Source organism: Enhydra lutris, unplaced genomic scaffold (assembly GCF_002288905.1).
Source record: "Enhydra lutris kenyoni isolate GAN:26980312 unplaced genomic scaffold, ASM228890v2 scaffoldscaffold3, whole genome shotgun sequence".
NCBI classification, from domain to species: Eukaryota; Metazoa; Chordata; class Mammalia; order Carnivora; family Mustelidae; genus Enhydra; species Enhydra lutris.
In genome coordinates this window covers 47704885-47728181 of record NW_019154087.1, presented here as the reverse complement: position 1 = coordinate 47728181, position 23297 = coordinate 47704885, and the positions used below count along the sequence as shown (strand labels likewise).

The 23297-nt window shown below is 38.5% G+C and overlaps 1 protein-coding gene across 1 annotated transcript in view; it reads left to right on the top strand.

Moving 5' to 3' along the window:
* Window positions 1–23032, top strand: part of LOC111152861 (cathepsin O) — a 52499-nt gene extending 29467 nt beyond the window's left edge. Inside the window, exons 2-9 of the mRNA XM_022511555.1 lie at window positions 460–1020; window positions 9122–9230; window positions 10179–10318; window positions 12242–12409; window positions 13885–14006; window positions 18381–18544; window positions 19108–19200; window positions 21631–23032. Coding sequence (XP_022367263.1) covers window positions 460–1020; window positions 9122–9230; window positions 10179–10318; window positions 12242–12409; window positions 13885–14006; window positions 18381–18544; window positions 19108–19200; window positions 21631–21665 — 1392 coding nt within the window. The 3' untranslated portion in view covers window positions 21666–23032. The remainder of the gene's footprint in view (window positions 1–459; window positions 1021–9121; window positions 9231–10178; window positions 10319–12241; window positions 12410–13884; window positions 14007–18380; window positions 18545–19107; window positions 19201–21630) is intronic.
* Window positions 23033–23297: the final 265 nt, after the last annotated feature.

Genomic DNA, 23297 nt, shown 5'->3' with positions numbered 1-23297 from the left:
TTCCCTCTGCGGTCCATTCTGTAGGATTATGTTAATATGAATTGATGTGGTCTGAAAAAAATAAAAAAAGAAAGTGTTATTACGTAATAACCCATGAAGAATGGGTTATTACGAGCTAAGCTGAGATGGTAGAAAGCAATTACAATAATAAAATGAAGGGGGGAGCTACCTTAAACAGGTAGTAGATAAAACTGAACACTTAAAATATGCCAGCCATCTTGCAAATTGTTTAAGATGGATTATTATATTTAAATTTCACCACAAACTTCAGAAGTACGTTCTACCCCTACCTTCCTTTGCAAATGGAAAAAAAAAAGGCTTGAGAGGTTTTGAAATGGCCATCATATAACAGATAAAGTGTGCCTTACTTTCATAACTGCAAATTCCTGTTACGTATTTATAAACATCTGCTGAACGAATGAATGACTTTGTGTCAATTCGCTAAAATTTTAGAATTAGGTCCTAAACGTTAGAGACCTCCGCTGTAGGAACAACAGAAACAAGGCCAAGAAAAATTCAAATACTGCCCGAATCTTTCAGTTTGAGATAAAAGGAAGAACAGAGGACTTCATTCTCGAAGTGCAGGTGACACACCAGTCTGCGTTCTCGCGCATCGCATGGAGAATGATTCTCAAGCTTTCCTCTAACAGCTGGGAGATGAAGATGCCACAAACATCAGAGAAACCGCCACAGTTTCCCGCTAATCGCATTCCCAGGTCCGGGGCCATGGGGACTCAGGGAGCGGCCGAGTGCCCAGAACCGTGCACCGGCTCCGCTGCTCCCGCCCGGAAAACCCAGGAGGGGGAGGAGCCGAGGAATCGAAAGAGAAACCCGGGGGAGGCTGGGGGGACTGGCGGCCGCCCGGCGCGGGGCGCGGGGATGGAGCTGCGGGCGCTGCGGCGGTTCTGGCTGCTTTGCTGCTGCTGCTGCTGCTGCGGCCGCGGCCTCCCCGCGGACCCCAGCGCCACCTTCACGGCGACGGAGCCGCGGAGCCGCGAGCGACAGGCAGCCGCCTTCCGGGTACCAACCGCGCGCCGCTCTCTGTTTCCTAGTCGCCCCTGCTGCCCGGTGTCTGGGCTGGGGCAGCGGGTTGGGGGGTGGCGGGGTGTCACTGAGAGCCGCCACTCCAGGTGGTCACCCTGCTCACACTTCGGTGACGGGTTTGGGCTTCCTGAGAAGTTCGCAGGCCAACTTCACCCTCCGTTCCGCACGTGCCAGCCCTCCCCCATCTGGGCTAACCGAAAGAGGGGATGTTGCAGGTTAGATTTGTCACCGTGGACCTATGGGATGAGCCCAGAGTAATCAATGGATATGTTCAACGTATTCTCGATTGGAAGAAGCACTCCTTTTGGCAGTGCCCTGGACCGTCCTCATGGCCTTCCAAAGCGGTTCCTTTTCAGAGTCTCGGGAACCTGATTAAAAGCGGAAGAAGCCTGATGGGTGTTTTTCTTCCGCTGGGGGGCGCTGGTGACCGCCTGTGATCAGCTTGTTCTAAACAAAGAGCCCGCGCTGGGAAAGCTCAGAGCCCTGCCTATGTGTGATTTTCCTGAGCTGGGGCTCCTTAAACTAGTGCAGCAACCTTAAAATTCTTCTCGACTTGCTTGAGACGGATTTGGAAAAAAGGGAAGCATTTCATTTCCTTTTCACATTATTTTCAAAAGTCCTCATAAAAATGCTTAGATTTTAGCCCAGTGTTAAACCTCTGGAATGGACTGAGTTAGTGGAGTATCAATAGGTTTTTCCTGTAACCTAGAGATACCGATTTAAAGCTTGCCTCACTGTGTTCTATATATCTGAGACCACTTAACAATTTTTTAAATCATGAAAGATGTCATCATTTTATTATAAAAGAAAATTGATTCATTCTGAATCAAAAGTAAGAATTTAGTAATATTGTTTGTTGGAATGATATTTAGTTTTTTGCTGGTATAGTCTTGGGATTTCTCCTGGAGTTCTGTAGCTGTACTCTTTTCTGCTCCTCCTGTCTCCCCTAGAATATTCCAGTGTTTAGGAAGTCGCAGCCTTGCCTGATTGTGCCCGCTCTTGTTTTTTGCCCAAACCAAGATGTGTACTCTTGTCTCTGCTTTATTGCTTTTGAGTTGCATTATAGCTTTTAAAACCAGAGGCACTGGCACAATTGCTGGAAAACAAACTTTGTGTCCCTGTATTCTGCCCCTGTCCTGGGCTTGGTTGCCTATGGTGGTGACCCAAACCCTTTAGGGGAAAAAAAGTCAATCTTATCTATACTGATAATTTATTCATTGGTTAAATAAAAAACACACTGCTGTCCTCCTCAAGAAAATCATGTTAGAGGATTGGAGGCACAAGGAGGCCAGAATAATAAATATATTTTTTAATATATGCATAAACAATGAATTTTGGAACAGTGAAAAAAAAATTAAATAAAATTTAAAAATATATATATAATATATATCTATTGACTTATATAGTTACTCATATTGGTCCTGTGAAGTGGCTGCACCCAGGAGACAAATGTCTGCAAATTCAACTCTTCTCAGGAAAAATACAAGGATCCGTAACAGGAAATGGAACATTTAAGTGGGGGAGGTCAGTTATGAAGACTTTTAGTACATTTAAAAATCTTGAGTTGAAAAAGCCTGGGAAAGTTTTCAAACCAATTGCTTCTAGTGGGAGTTTACTTCACAAAATGGATGCCCAGAAATGAAAGTATTTAGACTTCAAAACACATTACTGGAAAGTGGAGCATCTCATGGTGTTAGATTCTAGTTGTCTGGACCTGGAGTAGAGGGCTGGACACAGGCAAAGATAGAAAAGGCCTTGCTTCCATGGTACCCATGAGCATTTGGAAGAATTCTTCTGGCCAGGCAGGAGAGATTAAAGTATGTGATAACTAAAACTCATAACTACAACTCTACAACACTTTACTCCTATAAGATCATGTCAAGTTATGAATTGGCAGAGATTCCCCACTTCTTAACCATCTGGTAAATTATGTGCAGAATCTAGAAAATGTCCTTGTTTCACAGTGAAGTTAAAGTTTGGAGGAAAAAAAAAATAGGGGCATCCATGGGTGGCTCAGTTGGTTGAGCTTCTGACTCTTGGTTTCAGCTCAGATCCAGGGTCATGGGATCCAGCCCCTCGTGAGGAACTCTGTTCTCAGTGGGGAGTCTGCTGGAGATTGTCTCCCTCTCCCTCTACCCCTCCGCCTCTCTCTTTCATCCACGTGCTCTCATTCTCTCTCTCTCAAATGAATAAGTCTTTTAAAAAAGTTAAAAAAAAAAGTTTAAAAATTAAAATAGAATCGTAAAACACTCTGTGTTGGGCCAGAATCTATAGATGCTATAAAAAGTAGACAAATCCTAAGGACCAAGAGCTGTAGTCTCTGGCTCTTTGTTTCTTATTTAGGGATAGCAAATAGGTCTCATCATGTTTGCAAATGGATTGATTAATAGTGGCTGCCTGAAATATGGCATTGGAAAGTATTCAGAGACAGTTGGAGAAAATGTCTAATTGATTAGTAATGTCTTTCATGGTGTTGGGTTCAGAGAATTGTGAAATAGTCTTGTCATCCCTGCCTTATGTATTTTCATAAGTTCCTAGGACTATTTCTTAAATGGAAGTTAGATGGCATTTATGACACTTGTTCACAAACTATCACCACATTATTGTTGGGTGAAGACTGGGCCACTCCTTGGTTTGTTATGGTATGCTTCTCAGGATAATTGATGGAGGGAAAACAGATAGCAGCCCCAATCTGTGCTCTTCCACTGCTTTAGAAACTTCCAATGCTGAGGAAAATCAGAATGGAGGATTCAGCCTGCTCCTCTTTGTGCTGAAACCCAGGCGTGCACTGATAATTTACTGATGCTCATTATTTCACCACAGAAAAGTGCATATTCTTATGCCTTTGAGAAGTCACAGACCCATAAAAGTCATATGTACTCACTTCAGAATGATGTTTATGTGCCAATACAAATGTGATTTGTGCATAAAATTTCAGAATCTTCACTTTAAAATTACTGGCATAGAATGATATATGCTACATTGTTAAAATTATATATAACTGTTAGGCATGTTGTTTATGCATAAATAGAAAATAGTAGTTTATGTATAAACAGAAGATTTTGCAATAAATAATCCTAACTAATAAGTCACAGATACTTGCCATAATCAGCCTCTTGAAATCTGGATTGTCTTCTCCAAATGAACTCTGGGCAAGAATGCTTTAACGCACATTTTCTACCTAGCATAGACAGGTGAATTTGATGTAAGGTACTGTTGTTCAAGTGACCTTTTTCAATGATTCAAACTTTAATGCCTGCATTGCCAAAATGAAAATATATCAGGAACTTAAAATCTTGGATCAGAGTTTGTTCATTCATTTGTCCATCTGTCCATCCATCTATCCAATATTTTGATATTCACTATGTGAAAGGAGCTGATCTGGGTCTTCTGATTCCGTGGGGGAATAAGACATGTGCCAACTTCAAAGAATTATAGCCTAACAAATGAATATTGTATATTTGAACATTGTACTAGAATCCATTTTTCAGTGAACAAACAGAAAAATGTAAAGAGTAATACACTAGAAAAATTATTCCTTCAACCAATTCTCAAAGGAGTATCACTTTAATTCAGTCTTTATTTGCATGTACAAGTAAATACTAAATGACTACATATTTCTTTTTATTTTACTCTGCATGATAAACATACATGCATATTATTTTTACACAGATGTCAGCACAACATATACAAAATCCTTTGTGCAGGTGACTTTTGTAAAGTAGGAATTTATGAAAGTATATATTTTTATTGTTCTAGTAGAGGCCTTCCCAACAGCTGCACTGTCGACATTGTGGAACTGATAATTATTGGTTGTGGGGAGCTGTCCTGTGCCTTGCAGTGCGATTAGCAGTGTTCTTGGCTTTTACCCACCAGGTGCCAGTAGTGTCTATCAAAATTGTCTGCACACAGCGCCAAAAATCCTTGGGAGGGAAGAGGAGGAAGGAGGGAGTTTCCCTCAGCTGAGATTCACTGATCAAAGATTTACAACTCTCAAGTCTTAAGAGAAATTCTCAGCGATGCTCCCACACCGCATATAAACATTTTGCCTCTTGGACCATCCCCAGACTAACTGCAACTTCCAGAAACGGAAGCACCAGCAAGCGGAACGTTTTAAATCCATCTGTGAAATGTATGATTTGTCCTACACCAAACCTCAGAATCTCCAAGTGAGAGCTGTTGAGGGAAGAGCTAAAGAACAGAAGTGGGATTGAGTTTAGAGCCTTAAACGAAAGGTCGCCTTACAGAGCATCTGTGGCTTCTGCAGTAATTTCAGTGTACAGCTTATCCCAGCAAAGCATGAACTCATTAAGGGAGCACACACCACGGAGAAAGTACAAAATAGATCACCATCCTATGACCCGTCTGTTTTTCACGCATCTGCATGTTTCAAAACTACTAATGCTGTGTGCTGTATCCTCCTCAGAACTTGACTGTCTTCTTTCATAAGTGACCTTAAGGCTCAGGTCTTTCATTTCAATATTTTATATGGTTTTAGGCACATTGACTCGACTGTAGATATAGTCTACCATACTATAATACCATTATGGTCTCTTCCATTGTCTTAAGAGCATGAAGTAATTGGTCCTTTACTTAGGACTGATTCTGTGACAGAGCCTGTTAACATGAGGATCTCCACAGACTCACAGTTTGTGATGCTTCTGTGAAATCTGCTCTCACAGAAGGAATCGAAGTAGACCAGAAAAGTCACTTGGAAGAGTCGTCAATTCCGGAAATGAAATACAGAGCTTTTTTAAAATTTAAATGATTTGAAACTCTGTTAGGGGGACTTAATTTGTGTCCTACTGTTCTAGCAAATAGGAGAATAAATGTTCTTGGATATACTGATAATATCATTTTACTATGAAAGCTGTTTCTTCGGATCGGTAACTGGTCATTTCTAATTGCATGACAAAGATTAGCTCCATATTAATCTAAGAAAACCTGAAAACATGATCTTTGAAGGACATTTTCTATGTCCAAATGTTCTGTGGTTAAAGGGGGAAAAATATTCTGTGTTTAAGGGGGGAAAGAAGATACAGCATGAGAGTATTAAATTTAACATTTTTTCTGTAATTTGCGTTTTCCAAACATTATCTTATTTAATTCTCACATTTTGTCAAGTCGGAATTACCCCATTTGTCAATGAAAAAAATAATGACCCAAGAGGTTAAGTAGATACCCAAATATTGCATGACAATGTGGTTAAGATATTTGTTGCAAAACTGAGAAGAAATTGGAGAAATTTACTGTGTGTGTATATAAATATAGAGAATTACGTTTTGTTCAGAATTCTCATGGGAAGTACTTTTAATATTATTAGTGGTCTTGCAAAATCAGAAAAGGGAGGATGAGGATTAGTGGTGGGGAGAAGGCAAAACGGAGCACTTTGGGGTTTAGAGGTCTTTGGTTTTTGCAAGAAGTCACGTTGTAAATATCAGATATCCTTAGCGTGGGCTGTGGACAGCCATGAAATGACAGGAATCAGTGCACTGGAATGACATACAAAATCCACAAATGGGATTCTTTTAGAAGTTGGCCTCTGGTTGATACAGGGGTTTCGTAGATTCCCTCAATCACGACCAAGAAATTTGCTCTCAAGCACTATTTGCTGAGGATTTTTGTCATGAAAAGATTTTGAATTATGTCAAGGGCATTTTCTGCATCAACTTAAAATATGATTTTCCTTGCTTTTTTAAAAATGCCATTAATATGGTATATTATGCTGATTGCTTTTTAAAAGTTAAACCAATGTAGCATTTTTCTAATGAATCTCACTTGGTCATAAAGCGTTGTCCTTTTTATATATTGTTGGATTTGATTTGCTAATACTTTCTTAAGGATTCCACATCTATAGCCGTGAGGGCTATTGGTGCGTTGGTCTATTTTCTTGAGATGTCTTCGCCTGGTTTTGTAATCAGTGTAATACCTTATAAAATAAGTTTCAGGGACGCCTGGGTGTCTTAGTCGTTTAAGTGTCTGCCTCTGCTCGGGTCATGATCCCAGAGTCCTGTGATGGAGCCCTACATGGGGCTCCCTGCTCAGCAGGGAGTCTGCTTCTCCCTCTCTCCCTGTCTCCCCACTTGTGCTCTCTTTCTCACTCACTCTCTCTAACTCAAATACTCAAATAAGTAAGTTAATTAATTAATTAAAATAAATAAAATAAGTTGCAAAGCATTCCCTTCTCTTTTATTTTCTCAAAGAATGTGTATAAGATTGATATTATTTCTTTTTTAATTGTGTAGAGTTCACCAAACAAGACATCTGGGCTTAGAGTTTTCTATTTCTCATACATTCAGCTTTTGCAATTGGTGATGTGTGAGGAGTGTGTCCGTTTCATACACACATTCATAAAACTTCCTGGTTTACCGTTTTCAAAATACTGTTATTCTAATGACTAAAGCATCCATAGTGATGGCCCTTTCCTCGTTCTTGATGTTGATCATTTGTGTTTTATCCTTTCTTTTTTCATTTCCTTATCACAAGACCAATAGCTGAGAGAAATGGGGACAGGTTGGGAGAGCTACCTGATGGCAATGCAACTCTGATCTAGAGTGAAGGAGGGAGGGAAGATAGATTGGGGGAAGTGCTTTAGACGGCTGTGCAGCCAAAGGAAGGGTCAGAGAGACCCTCAGGGCTCAGTCTTTGGCTACAGGCAGCTTGTGGGAACCGTGGCCTCTCTTGTGGTAATTCAGCACGCAGCACATAACCCCCCCCCCATAGATGGAAGTCTGTGAGGCTCAGTCTCATGGCTACCACTTGCTTTCCTATGCATTTTTAGTGTCCTACATTCTCAATGCCCTGGCTAGTCTAGCCCACAAAAATGTTCAACCAATACTTAGAAAATGAATGAATTTTAAATTCCTTAGCAGCTAGCAGTCTCTGGCTCATGTTTGTCACATGGAATATAGATACGTGCTTTGTTATTTCTGCTCTATTTTTGTATTCATCCATCTGCTTTCTAAATTATATTCAGAACTCTGCTTTATCAAGATTATTCTTAAGTACGTAAAATTCATTTAGTAACTCTTTATTATTTCATTAACAGTCCTTCCAGGCACGATCAATAAGGATGTAGTAAGAAGAAGATAAGTTCCAGTAATAACTTGCTTCAAAGTAAATAGCTTAAAGCTCTTACAGGCATGATGTATATAAAATGTCATTGGTGTACTTATTCCACAAAAAATGTTAATTAAGCATCCATTGTGTGCCAGGCATGTGCTCAGGGTGGGGAGTGCACTGATGAACAAGACAGACAGGTCTCGCCCTCATTTTACTTAGAGGTTTGTGACACAGACACACAATAAACACGTAGATCCATAAACAAATACATATGAGCTAGAGTTGGAAACTTACCTAATGGTAGTCTCCTGAAATTGCATTTATCCTACACAGTTGGTTAGCATCAGGAAATTGAGGCATGTTCTCACAAAAGACAAGCTTAAGATAAATTATTACAAAATTCAGAGCTGAGGAATCTGTAAATAATGGTCATGTTTTCCCTCTAGATACACAAGTTAATCTATCTTCCCGGAACATCTGCAGCTGCATCGCTATCACAAAGCCTTTTTACCCATAATGAGCTGGAGAGAGCTATAAAGCTGGAATAGAATCATATTTATTTATTATTTACTGATTTATTTTTTTCATGCTTTGTTACATAGTGCTGGGAAATTCAAAGATACATGCATTCCAAATTCATAATTTTTTAATCTAATGAGTATCTCTTTGTGACAGTTTCTACTAGGATCTAGTGTTTATTTGCAATTCACTTTGTTTTTTTCCACTGTGTTCAACAAACACGTATTTAGTGCTTTCAACATGCCGGTAAAGAGGAATTATAAATGGATAAGACATACCTTTCCAGCCTCAAAAATATACCTGAAACCAGATGATAGTTTTCACACAAATGTTTGTAAATCTGATCTAGAGGTCCTATGCAATCTTTCACTGTGATCAGTAGGAAATAAATCAAGCTTTGCTTCTAACACCTGAAAAATATGTCCAAGTTAGTTACACATACATTGCTCTGATAAGTGAACATAGGTGATGTGAATTAATTTTTTTCTTCTTTTAGGAAAGCCTTAATAGACATCAATACTTGAATTCTGTATTCCCTCATGACAACTCTAGTGCCATCTATGGAATAAATCAATTTTCTTATTTGTTTCCGGAAGAGTTTAAAGGTACTGTGATATTGTGCTATTAGTTGTTTGGTTTCCTGATTTTGATTTGTTTCCTTAATTTTTGAGGAATTGTTTAATTGTGAATCTAGTAAATTGAGTCATAATTAACATTTATTAAATACTAAATGTCAAGCATGTAAATACCTGGCTACTATCTTCTGATTATCTTCTAATTAAGATCTAAATGTTATAGATTTTTCCATGTAGCTGTAAGGGCCAATGTTTCACCCCTTCTGCATTTTTTTTTTAAATTTTACTTATTTATTTGACAGAGAAAGAGAAACAGTGAGAGAGGGAACACAAGAGAGGAAAACCCCACAGAACAGGGAGCCCAACACGGGGCTCGATCCCAGGACCCTGGGATCCTGACCTGAGCTGAAGGCAGATGCTTAACGACTGAGCCACCCAGGAGCCCCCATTCTGCATTTTTTTAAAAGATTTTTATTTATTTATTTGATAGACGGAGATCACAAGTTGGCAGAGAAGCAGGCAGAGAAAGAGGAGGAAGCAGGCTCCCTGCTGAGCAGAGAGCCCAGTTTGGGGCTCGATCCCAGGACCCTGGGATCATGACCTGAGCTGAGGGCAGACGCTTAATGACTGAGCCACCCAGGAGCCCCCTTCTGCATTTTTTAGTGCTATTTCTATCCTAGACATCCACAGTTCCATGGGTTACGATAAAGCTAGTGATATCAATTATACTCATTTTTATTATTGACCGAGTTCTATCAGACAAGTAATTTTATGTGACAGCTCCAGTCCTGTTGTAGGAATTCCTTAGTTTTCAGTGAGTACATTTTGAGTTATGAAAAAGTATAAAGGAAAACCACAAATGGCAGGCTCTACTATAAAACTTCTGTTTGTGTTTGAAAAATTCCTCCAAAAAGAACCCCAGGAAGCCCTCCTTATAACGTTATGTTGGCTGTCTTTTCATTTCCTGTTTCTCTTCAGCTATTTATTTAAGAAGCAAGTCTTCCAGACTACCCAGATACCGAACAGAGGTGCAAACATCCATACCCAATGTATCTTTACCATCAAGATTTGACTGGCGGGACAAACATGTTGTAACCCAAGTGAGGAACCAGCAAACTGTGAGTTTAGAGGTTTTCTTTTTCTTTCTTTCTTTTTTTTTTTTTTCTTTTTTAAATCATCTTAGCATGCATGGGAAGTCATCTTTGAAGTCCAGTTCAATCAAACTTGTAACAGAAGCCATATCTCTGGGTAAAACCACACTCCAAATACCCAGAAATGACAATGAAGGGAGAATCTCTGATGAAATGAGAGGCAGATGTCAAGGCCGATTTTTTTTTTTTTTTTTAAGATTTTATTTATTTGAGAGGGAGAGAGAGAGAGAGAGCATGCAAGCGAGAGCACAGGAGCAGGGGGAGGAAGAACCAGTCTCCCTGCTGAGCAGGGAGCCCGATGCGGGGCTTGATCCCAGGACCCTGAGATCATGACGTGAGCAGAAGGCAGATGCTTAACCCACTGAGCCACCCAGGCGCCCCAAAGCCGATTTTTATTTTAAAGATAAACCTACTCCTCTACACCCCATTGGCATAGGGAATGACACCTGACCAGGGAAAATCGACCCCATAACTGCAGAGATAGAGTCTCAATTTATCTGAGTGGAAACCTTACCATGTCATTCAGCCTTCCCATTTAAGGTGTTTTAGACCAAGCAGTTTCTCAGTCACCGTCTAGTTAGGATGACTCTTTTCTCCTCAGAATATAAATCTATCGCTTTTTTAAAAATATATGTATTATTATGATTTAAGTTTTACCACCGAATCATTTGCTTTATTATTGAATTCATAAAGAAGAGTGAATTAGTCAGAAACAGAATCCTTCCAGGAAGTGTCTACTTTGTATTAAAGGAATACAATTTCATTAGTAATCTTGAGTTAAAGAAATATACTGTAGAGATATTTTTTGAGCAGAAACTGCCCTCCTGGGGCAGCTATTGGGAGATAAACTAAATCTAGCTCTAGGTATGGTGTCAGCAACCTGTACTCACTTTTCTCAAAGGGTGGAGACCCGGACATAGAGTTCCTTAGTGCCTATTTTCCTATGCCAAAGGCACTGGGCATAAAGACATAATAAGACCCTTAAAGCCATAAAGTCACTCAACACAACTCCACAAAGATAACCAACTGTTCTTCCTTTCTTTGCCTCACTGTGTAGCACATGTCCTGGGATGAAGTCAGTTCTGCCCAACTTCAAATCTTACTCTTACCTCTGCCTTTTCTATGGATCCTTCTTCCTTGTTCATGAAACTTGATTTCATTTCCTCCATTTTCTCCCTATTCTTTCAGGACGAACCCTTTCATTCTTTCATTCCAGTTAGTCCAATAAAATCAAGTTAATAGATCCAGAATGAGGAAGATTGTCAGCTGACATTTCAATGAGGAATGGCCAGTATGGGTTTTGATCGTTATGACATTTTATGCGTATCTGTGATATGCCCATGCTGGCACTGTGGCAGCCTAGAAAGTAATTCATTCAGCTCCTGAGTTAATCAAATAATGAGCACAGCTTGGATGATGTATATATCCTCAACCCATGTCACCTCATCACTGCCTCTGCCCTTTAGGGTGGAGATGGTGGATGCCATAGAGGCAGAGGGTCAGGGGAGAAACAAGAGGGATTGAAGAGTGGGTGGGAGTTGGCATACTTCCTAGAAACAGAAGTCATGTCCAGTGAACTGATGAGTCTTTAAAAGACCATCCAGGTGTTCTCTCAATCTCTGAATCTCGCTTTCATCTTGCATTGTCTCGTTGACCAGGGTGATTGCCCGTTTATCTTTAATAGTTACATTTTGGGGCTGAAGTGAGAATTTTGGTTTTTCTTTTCTTTCGTCTATTTGAAAATCTATAGGCTGGGCATTAATATTTTGTAGGCCTCCAGATTCTGCCCACTTTACTTGACTTGTTAACTCGTGATAATTAGCAATGTGGACGAACTTGGTTTGAACATTATTTGATAATAAATACAATGCTGTTTCTCTTTTTCAACAGTGTGGAGGATGCTGGGCCTTCAGCGTGGTGGGTGCCGTGGAATCAGCATATGCAATAAAAGGGAAGCCTTTGGAGGACCTGAGTGTACAGCAGGTCATCGACTGTTCCTATAATAACTACGGCTGCCAGGGAGGCTCCACTCTCAGTGCTTTGAACTGGCTGAATAAGGTGACTAGTTTCTCAGCCTTCTAAACTCTTCATTTCCTCTTTGGTTTAGTTAACATGCCTTCAGAATTAAGTCAGTTTACTCTCAGATATACCAAAGAATGTTTTTATTTTTTATTTTTTTGAAGATTTAATGTATTTATTTGAGAGAGAGACAGAGATAGAGACAGAGAGCATGAGCTGAGTGGAAGAGGGAGAAGCAGGCTCCCAGATGAGCAGGAAGCCCGATGGAGGGGCTCCATCCCAGGACCCCAAGATCATAATCCAAGTCAAAGGCAGATGCTTAAATGACTGAACCACCCAGGCACCCCCAAAGAATGTTTTTAAATTCAGAAATTTTGATGGCCAAAGTCTGAATCCCTCAGAAGATTTGAAAATGAATTGCTTTCAGGCAAGTCAGCTACTAAGCGATCAAAGTGTGGAAAATCTTGCCTGCATTTGTTTTCAGAAAAATACGTGTGTTTCTTTCTTAGCATTTCTCAGTAGGTAAATACTTTCTTTCATAGTTATAGATCACCTAATGTCCCAAAGATGAGAACCTATGATTACTTATTTCTATAGAATCTTTGAATATTGCAATTATAAGAGACAATAGAAATCAGCAAATTTAATAACTCTTTATGTAGGTGAAGAAATGAGACCTGAGAGGTGAGATCGTGTTGCCAAATCAGTAGCTGTGCCAGAACTGTGTCTTAAGTCTTCTGTCTCAATGGAGGGCTTTATCCAATACTCCAGAGTGTCCTCCGTTTCTTAGGAGACTCTCTGACATTGTCCTGTATCCAGGGCCAACTGCATGAAGCCAAACCATGAGGATGTTGTTATAGTTTGTAAAAGTCGTCAAGCTGGAATTTCCCAAATTGGAATATTCTTTCCTTGTTCGCTTGCTGTATTTTGAGTTACTACATGCCGGAAGCTTCTCTGCACACATCAGGGACAACAAGGAATTGTGTGTCCCCTGGCTTCTATAAGCCCAGAATCAGAAAAGGAGGATTGTCTACCAACAGCTAAAAAATATGTGACATATGCTAGATGTATGGCATAGAGAGATGTAGGTGGAAAGAATGCTTCATCTGGCCATTGCCTGAGCTGAGTGAGTCTCAGAGACTTGCTGATGGAACCAGAAGCTCTGGAAGGAAAATGAGTTGCCCTGTTGCAACCTCAGGAGAAAAAAAAAAAAAAAATGGTAAGACTATTATCAAATGTAAGGAGGCTCTAAGGAAGGAAGTTAGAGGAAAAACAAGAGTAGAAGAGAAAGATACTGAGTTAACTTAGTATGTCCATAACAAACACCTAAAGGTTGAATTTAAGAATTTAGGTTATTTATGAATTTAGGTTATTAAGATAACCTAAAAAATAGCCACATGACGAGGATGTGGCCAACTTGAATCTTATTTGGACACATCGTAGAAATTGCTGTTTGATTTCCAAAACAACTGTGTTTTAAATAGAGAACCCTTTGGATGATTATTTTCTTTTAGACACAAGTAAGACTGGTGAGAGATTCAGAGTACCCATTTAAAGCACAGAATGGCCTGTGCCATTACTTTTCTGATTCACAGTCTGGATTTTCGATCAAAGGTTATTCTGCATATGACTTCAGGTAATTGTCTTATTCTGTTGTGTCTCTGTCTGCATTTCATAGTCTCTGATCTATTGACCATTTGGAATCAATAACTGGATTGAAGGCATTTTTGAATACGAGTCATTGTTTTAAGACCTACCTTTTTGCTAGAGAGACTAATGGAGGGCTGTCTAAGAGATGTTGTTTCTTAAATGTGATCTTATTTTTCCATTTGTGTTTATAATAGAATTAACACATTTAAATCTGTGCAAGGTAAAAGTTATCCTTACCACCTTCCTTCTAACAAATGGAGTTGCCGTGATTATCATTTGTATATTTCAGTCTCACTGTTGAAGTGATCCAAAATTGCTTTGTATAGACTCTCCAGTGAGTATCAAGCAGTCGCCTTACCAAGAAGTATCATTTTTGAACATGCTTGCATTTTTTTAAGGCATCAACTATAAGAAAAGCATGAACTGAAACTTTCTTATTAGAAGCAAGTAAGACTATATTACTGGAGGTGGATTATGGGGCACACACTACGGGCATGATGGGCGTGCAGGGTAGATAAGGACAGGCAGAGGAAAGGGACTGGTGTTGAAAGTTGAATGGCGTGATGACTTTGAATAGGTTCAGGGACAAAGAGTCATTACAAAATGCTTTAAAAATGCATGAAGTACTGAAAGCCAGCTAGAAAACCATTGTGACCATTTGATATAGTACAAAACAGGGATTCAGGGATAATAGGACAAAGGAAGATTCAAATAGCTTCTTTTTTCATTTAAAAAATATATATAAAGGAATCTTAGCACAGTCTTTTGAAACAGAGAAAGCAGAAAGTCAATTATATTCAGCTGAGGTGACAGACTACCCCAAAACATACCAATACAGAATATAAAAGAATCTCTTGGTCCAGATGGTGCCAACCCATGAGATCTGAAGGAAATCAAGGGTGAAATTGGATCATTGAACAAAATGGAACCCGTCTAAGAAAGCATACGTGTACCAGAGGCCTGACAGATTGTCAGCACAGCTCCCATCTACAACAAGGGCTCTCGGGGTGACCTTAGGAACCACACACCAGAGAGTCCCAATTCCATAGATGGCAGGTTACACAGAGTCTGTAATAAAATGTGCAGAGTCACAGAATACATTGTCCTACATCTTTTTTGAGGGAAACACACTCTCAAAAATGAGGAAGTGTGTCTCTATAAGCTGTCCATTCCTTAAGAGTGTAAGTGAAGCATGCACACAAGAAGTAAATAGATTTTCAAAATATCACTCAAAAGGTTAAAAAAAAATGTCACTTAAAAACTTCAGGGAATCCCTCATCATGAGTAGCAAAATAACAAAAAAAATAGGGAGACATGTAGAAGAATAGGCATGAATCTGAATTAGAAAGATTTGGAGAGAGAGAATGTAAAAGTCACTGGCACTGGACCTGAAGCATGATCTGTCTAACCCTTTGGTTAAGAAGAAAGAGGTCCCGATTAAAAAAAAAAAAAAAAATACCAACTCTGTTTACACTGGACATAAACATTCTGGTAATAGAGTGCTAATGGTATTAGACTCTGCACGAAGATCTTTCATTGATTTATTCATTCATTTGAATATGTATTGAACATTGTTTCAGGTTCTGGGGATTCAGCCGTGAACAAAACAGACAAAAAACCCTGACTGCATTTTAGTGATAGAGACAGACAATAAAGAAAACAAACAAAAATATGTACCGAGTGTTAGATGTAATCATTTCTACAGAGAACTAAGTAAAACAGTAGGAGGAAGAGGAAACATCCGGGGGTTATACAGTCTTAAAAAGAATGGCCAATGAGAAGATGACTTTTGAGCAAAGACCTGGAGAAGTGAGGGAACGTAACCATCTAGACATCTGAGGAACAACTGTTCCAAGCATAAGGATCCATAAATGCAAAGGGACAGAAACATGTGTGGCATATTTACAGAAAAATGAGGAAGCCAATGGGACTTTGGATGGACAAGACTAGTCAGAGATGAGGCAATAAAGGTTATCGGGTAATACCCTTGGAGCAGTGTTAGAAAAATGGTCTTAGACCTGAGACATCATAGGTTATTATCCCTCATAGAATATGAAGCCCCACAGAATATTTTGACAGATTTTATGGAGGGGATGAGAGAAAAGATAGTCAAGGATGATGAATCTAGGCTTTTTGGCCTGAACAACTGAAAGAATGGAATAAACTCTTACTTGAGACATGAAAGTCTGAGACAGGAACAAATTCAGGAAGGAATATCGAGGAGTATATTTTAACTTGCTAACAGCCAACATCTTTCTGAAACACAAGAGATAACAATGCTAGTCATTTCTGGGACTAAATGGAACATTTCTGGACTATGTCATATCCTCCTGTTTCATATTTTTGATATCTTTTTTTAGTTCTGCCTCAAAGCAGAGACTATTACTCAGTTGTTTCTTTGATCTTACCATGTTAATTACCCTCTACATTCTAAAAAAATATTTTTCCTTCTTGATCTTTCTCTTTCCATCGTGCTCTCCCTGTCCCTGGAGCTTTGATGTCATGTATTTACAGTTTATCTTTTGTCATCTTACAAAGGTAGAGACGCCTGTATACTCTTTAATGTAGATAATCCTATTTGTCATATTTGGATAACAAAATGTTCAAAAATTTGAATATAATAAAATATACATTTTACATTAAAACATATGCTGAACAAAACTGGTTTACCAGGTAATTAGAAATGAGGAAAGGGAGCTATTTCTTTCAAATTCAGAGTGTAATTTATGTTAGGCATGCTATAAGTTTATACCTGCAATTTTCTCCTTAGATTGATTTTGTGACAGAGGTGACTTCAGTCACCTGCTAGAGTCACTGACTCCAGTGTGACTAGAATGACTCCAGTCTATAGCTGTAATTTGAACACAGCTATGCAGAACTTCAATGCCTATACCCTACCATGATGCCTTATAGGAATTTTGTAATTTTGCCTGCCTTGGGATAATCTTAATGAATGCAGGTTATTATTACAGCAGTGAAAATTAGAATTGACTGCTTATAGATCTCCAGAAAAAGATCTTCACATCAACAGGTCATATGAATAAACGTTTAGAATGAATATGCATGCAGTTTCTATCTCAATAAATTCTCTTATGCACTCAATTTTTTCCCCATCTGTGGGCAAAATGTCCCCTTGGTAGAAACTGATCCCCAGCAGGTTATAATAATAGGTTATTTACTCTTTGGAGCTACTAATTTACTCATGGCTTGCTGCAGCAGTAAAATACCAAATGCTATCTTAATGGCTTGAAATATCAGTAATTTGGTTTCAGTGTCCTTCACTCATCAGGCTGACCTTTAAAAGGGTAAATAATGGTTTAATCACATACTTCCAAGATCGATGATGACCAAATGTTATGTAACAGACATTATCAGTAGATGTCCACGTGTGAGAGCAATAACTGGGTCTTTCAACAGACTTCACAATCTAGTCTTGGTTCTCCTGGCATCTTTTTTTTTTTTTTTAAATCTGTATTTATAGCTTTATTTTAAAATAATAGCAAAAAACCCATTACATGGCAACCTGTAACACACTTTTATGCTTTTATGAAAAAGATATTATTTTCCCCAAACTGAGACATGTAAATAAGTTGACTGGTATCGCTTCAGATTTTTCTAGATCTTTTTCCTTTTTTTTCTTTTAATTATTTTCTGTTAGCCACTTTATAGTACATCCTTGCTTCTGTTGTATAATGACATTTGCCACTTTTGTGTAATGCTCCCCTCTGATTTCTGCGTTTGGCGTTCATTCACAGAAGTTGGTCAGTCTCTTGATTCTCACAGGGTATGGCACAGTTATCTCATGCATTTAGTCTTTTCACTTCCCTTATTAACAGAATCCCCCTATTATAACTTGATACTTCGCCAGCTAGCTACAAAACTCCATTTCCGATCTTCCTTGAAGCTAAACTTAGCCTCTTAACTGAGTACTAGCCAATGAGATCTATATAGACCTATGCAGAGCATGTGTGTTATCTATATAGACATACGCAGAGCATGTGTTTTACTTTGGGGACGTCTTCTCAACAGGAATATTGTACTTCTTTCTTCTTTGTGCTGTCTGGAATATATGTTAAATGGCAAGAGCTCCAGCAGCAATCTTGGGCCATTAATTGACCCCTGGTAGAGCAGAATACAGAAAGATTCTGGCTTCCTGATACCTTGGAGCCCCATAGAAGTCCTAGACTACCCAGTCTCTCAGACCTCTAGTTCCCATTTTTAGGTCTTCTGTAATTGCAATCAAACCTACTCCTAACCATACATAGATTAAATAGATTTTTTTTTTTTTTTTTTTTTTTTTTTTATAAAATAGCTCTACCTTAAAAACAACTCCTTAACCATGGATTTCCTCTTCCGGTAGTGACCAAGAAGATGAAATGGCAAAAGCACTTCTTACCTTTGGCCCCTTGGTAGTGGTAGTAGATGCAGTAAGCTGGCAAGATTATTTGGGAGGAATAATACAGCACCATTGCTCTAGTGGAGAAGCAAATCATGCCGTTCTCATAACTGGATTTGATAAAATAGGTAAGTGCTGATAAGACTTGATTGGTTGCTTTGCAGCTTGAACTCTGACTTACAAATGATCACCATCCTTTAAAATGCTGAAATTTGGTCCTTCCATGTCTAAGTCCTCCTAAGACCTTTACAACTTTTCAGTAGAATTCCAGGCATAAATACCCTGTCATGGTCCCCCCTATCAATTTTGAGGACAACCTTGTTAAAATAACAATAATTCTTGATTTAAATAATGTGCATTCTCCACCTGGAATGTTTAGAATAATTGTTGGGGGAAAAGAAGTCTTTGTTATTTTAATCATATTTTTCTAAAGATTATTTTTTTTCCTTTTCCTAATTCCCTGGAATTGTGTGTATGTTTTCATTTCATGCTATCTGATTCAAATATATATTTTTCTATTACCTGGAGTGTGACACTAAGTGCAGCTCAAGTTTACTTAGCCAGAATCACATTACATTTTTAATCTTTTGCTCAGAGCTGCTATAGCTATCAAGAACTAACTCTTTAAATGAATATGCTTCACAACAAAATTTTAACTTTTCACGGTTTGTCACCATCTTATGTTTTGTAGGAAGTACTCCATATTGGATTGTGCGGAACTCATGGGGAAGTTCATGGGGAGTAGATGGCTACGCCCATGTTAAAATGGGAGGCAATATTTGTGGTGAGTCGTGAATTCATGTTTAAAACTTCAGGCTAAATGTCCAGGCAGACACTTGGAAAATATTAAAATTATAAACCTGTATGCTCGTAATTTAAGTCCATAGTCAGCTTCCAATGGACTCAGACCATTTTTACAGTAATAATTTTCCTTCTCTAGCCAACTGATAAAAATAAAATAGTGTACCTTGAAGAGACACATTGCACATGTTCACATTTTGAAAAGGAAGAGAGCTTGTAGTGATACAAGTATAACATGCAAAATACAATAAGATACAGTACTAATAAGATAGAGTACTAATTTACCAAGAGGCTGAGATGCTCTGAAAACATCTCCAAAATTTATTTATTTCCTTCATTTTTTCTGAGCCTGAGACCTGAACTAACATTGCCAAGATCAAGAGTTTCACACTCCACTGACTGAGCCAGCCAGGCACCTCCCTTATTTATTTTTTATAACTGAATCAATTTTCCTAATTTGTGCATCACAATACCTGCTCAAGGGTATCAAGAATTGCTTTTTCTTTGTATCAAAATATATGAAAATCTGAGCATTAGGCTTGTTTCTGGTTTAATATGCCCCTTGTTACCTACAGACTCAAGCAAAACACACACCAGAATTGAGGGGCTGAAGCAAATACCAAATATGCTTTTTTGCTGAATAACAATTTTGTTTCTGGATAACCACAAACCAAATTAAAATAGCTAGTCAAGTATTTTTAACTGTATTCTAAAACTTATATGTAAACATATGTTCTAAAATTTTTAATCTAGGAAATCAGCACAGTTTATGAATCAAGTTTGACCTAAACTATATTGCATATGAAAGCAATCATTTAATTTCTTATTACAATGATTCCTAACATACATACAACTTTTTTAAAAGTTGTAGAACCCTCCAGAGAGTGAGACTGAGAATAGAGAGTTATAGAAAAGTTCGAGAGTTGGGATGCCTGGGTGGCTCAGTCGGTTAAGTGTCTGCCTTCAGCTCAGGTCATGATCTCAGGGTCCTGGGATTGAGTCCTGCATTGGGCTCCCTGTGCAGCAGGGAGCCTGCTTCTCCCTCTCCTTCCACCCCTCCCCCTGCTTGTGCTCACTCTCTGACAAATAAATAAATAAAACCTTTAAGAAAGAAAGAAAGAAAGAAAGAACGAACGAATGAAAGATTTAAGAGTTTAAATTTAGATTCAATCTAGTGAACACTGGCTAAAGGTATCATAAAGTAGAATCCATGAGAGTTAATCAGTGGTCTGGCCTATCACCCCAATAAAATATTTTTCTGAAATTACTTATGAAGGAGAGTCAACATTAAAGAAGTCTTCTAGCCAGAGCACTAGCAAACTAGTTAGGCCTCTACTTTTTAGCATCATGGGGGCTTTTCTGTTGTTGGAACTTGCAGATATATTACCGCTGCCATTCATTGAGCCTCTGCTGCTAAACCCAAATTATCTCTAACTGTCAAAGTGGTGATACTTGGATCTGGACGAAGGTTGGCTTTTTCAAGGCTCTGGCAAGAGTGTTGCAAGAACATAATTCAGATGCTCGTTCATACTTGCCTCCATTATGACACCGTATCCTCCCCCACCACCTCTTCTTCAGCCCCCAGCTACTAGGGTGAGTTGGAATAATTTCTCCTCTCTACTCGTGTTCCAGTGGGATCCTCCACATGCCTGCCTGATTAGTAATTAAGCAGGGATCCAAATCATTCCAGAAAATGAATATTTCCTGAAAGTTAATACCTGATGATGATCACATTTCTCTTATGAAATAGCATTCCATGGCTCCAAGAGATTTTAAAGACATAGCTAATTACAATGAAATCCAGTCTTCAAATGGACTATTTATTGCTTTTACCATGATATTGAGATATATGGTCTTAGGTGCTAAGAAAGCCTAGCATATTTGTGACTTATTTAAATTTTGCTAAAGTTCAAATCTTAAGAGTTTGAAGTTTCAAATTTTATTTAAAACAATCCTATAAATTATTGTATTCCTCTAAGCAATACATATGAGTGCCATAAAGATTTCAGATACATTAATCTATTTAGATAATAAGTCTTTGTTTTTTTTTTTTTGGAGTTTCTTTAAAAAAAAGATTTTATTTATTAATTTTACAGAGATAGAGAGGGAAAGAGTACATGAGTGTGGGGAGGGGCTAGAAGGAAAGGAGAGGAACAAGCAGACTCTGCACTGAGCATAGAGCCATACATGGGGCTCGACCTCACAACCCTGAGATCGTGACCTGAGCCAAACCAAGATTCGGTTGCTTAACTGATTGAGCCGCACAGGTGCCCCTGTAGTTTCTTGAAACAAAAATGTTAGTCATCTCTTCTAATATCTGTTTTAGAAGTTGCCATGTTTATACTGCCAGCTATAAGCATTACATTTTTTTTAGAGGGAAATAGACTAGCACTAATAATTTCTTTTTCTCTAGGTATTGCAGATTCTGTTTCTGCTGTATTTGTGTGATATGTTGGGAAGATCAAGGGACAGCGACAAAAATGAAGGTTCATAATAAGATGTAGCAAAGAACTCCATTCCCAGAGCTGTTCGCCTTCAGGCCACCGGCTCCTGGCCTAAGAGGACTCTGTGGAACGGTTTCTGGACCCTGGGATGAAGGTCACTTTAGGAATCTCTTCAATTTGAAGAGGATTTTATCTGGCTTGATTGTTGTTTTTGTTTGTCTTTAATGATATACTTCCAGTAGGATTGGAGGGGATAAGAATTTCTTTTCCTCTGTACAATATCATCACCAGCCATAGCTTACATTTATATACAAAAATGGTAAGCCTAGAATAAGGTGTGCTTCTCACAGTTACAATCACAGCCCTCGGAGATGGAATTTCCTAAAGATTTTGAAAGGGCAATTGCTTTACCTCCACAAAAGATGCTTACCCTTGAAACAGTAAAAAGGTCATATAGAAAGCAACAAAAGGACAAAACCACTTTTTAAGAGAAATTGATTGAAATTAAAGGACCAATATGGCAACTGTGTGGTAGGAAAAATTCCAGGAGCATTGCCTGAGAGACAAATTACTGTTTGGAAAATTTTGTTGTCAGTAGGCTTCCAGGAGAGTGTTATTTCTTCCTTTGTCCTCCCTGTATTGAGGAGGATGCCTCCTACTCTTTTTCTTGTTCTTTACTGTAATGCTCCTAAACATTCCAGGTGGTTTGGCTTCCCTGGCTAAAGAAGTCTCATTTTTCACTTTCCATTTCTATTTTATAACCATTTATTTGGCTCCATTTGCCTCTAAGCCTTTATCAAGTCAGGATCTTACTTATCTGTTCCTCTCCTCATTCCTAGGCACCACCCCTTTCAAAGCCCAAGCCTAGCAATCTGGGCTATCAGTCAAACTGACTTTCCCAATCTGTCTGTTTTCCCACTTTTCTGCTTACTTTTCCCAAACGCCCATACTAACCACGTTTTTATGTATCCTTTTGGCTTCTACGTGGTTCCAGTTCTTGATGCCAATGTTTTCTTTTGCAGAAGTCATCATGTGTGGGTGTGTGGCAGTGTAAGAACCTCAGAGCAGAAGAGCAGAAGAGCTGATCTTCTGACTAAATATAAGTACAATAAGTACTTATTCAATATTCAATGGGTTAATATAAGAAAATCATATCAAATATTGCATATGTAAACATTTCTTCTCTGAAACTTATGGTTGCTTTCTAATGTAGACTATCTTAAAGAAAACAAAATTTTAAATGTAACAGCAACCACTAAAAAAATTGAAGCCCTCCCATTTTCCTCTCACTTTTGAGCTTTGTTTATCTATCCCCTTTATTAGAAAGTGAAAATCAAAAACAAAACACTGTATTTCTTTGTTTTACACCAACCAGAAGCAATCTCAAAAAAAAAAATACTGTTGACTCAAATTTAGAAATGTTCCAGGAAGAAAAATATTGATATTCTGATTAATATTTTAATTATCCAAATATGTCAGAAGGGGACTGTGTGCTGGTTGTTTTAGCTTGTATTTATTTACTGATTTCTATACACTGTAAGTGCTTTCCTGATACTTTTTTTTTCAAATGTTAAAGACTTTTTAAATTACAAAATGATTAATACCTCTTAGCTGTTCTGGATATTGATGACATTTA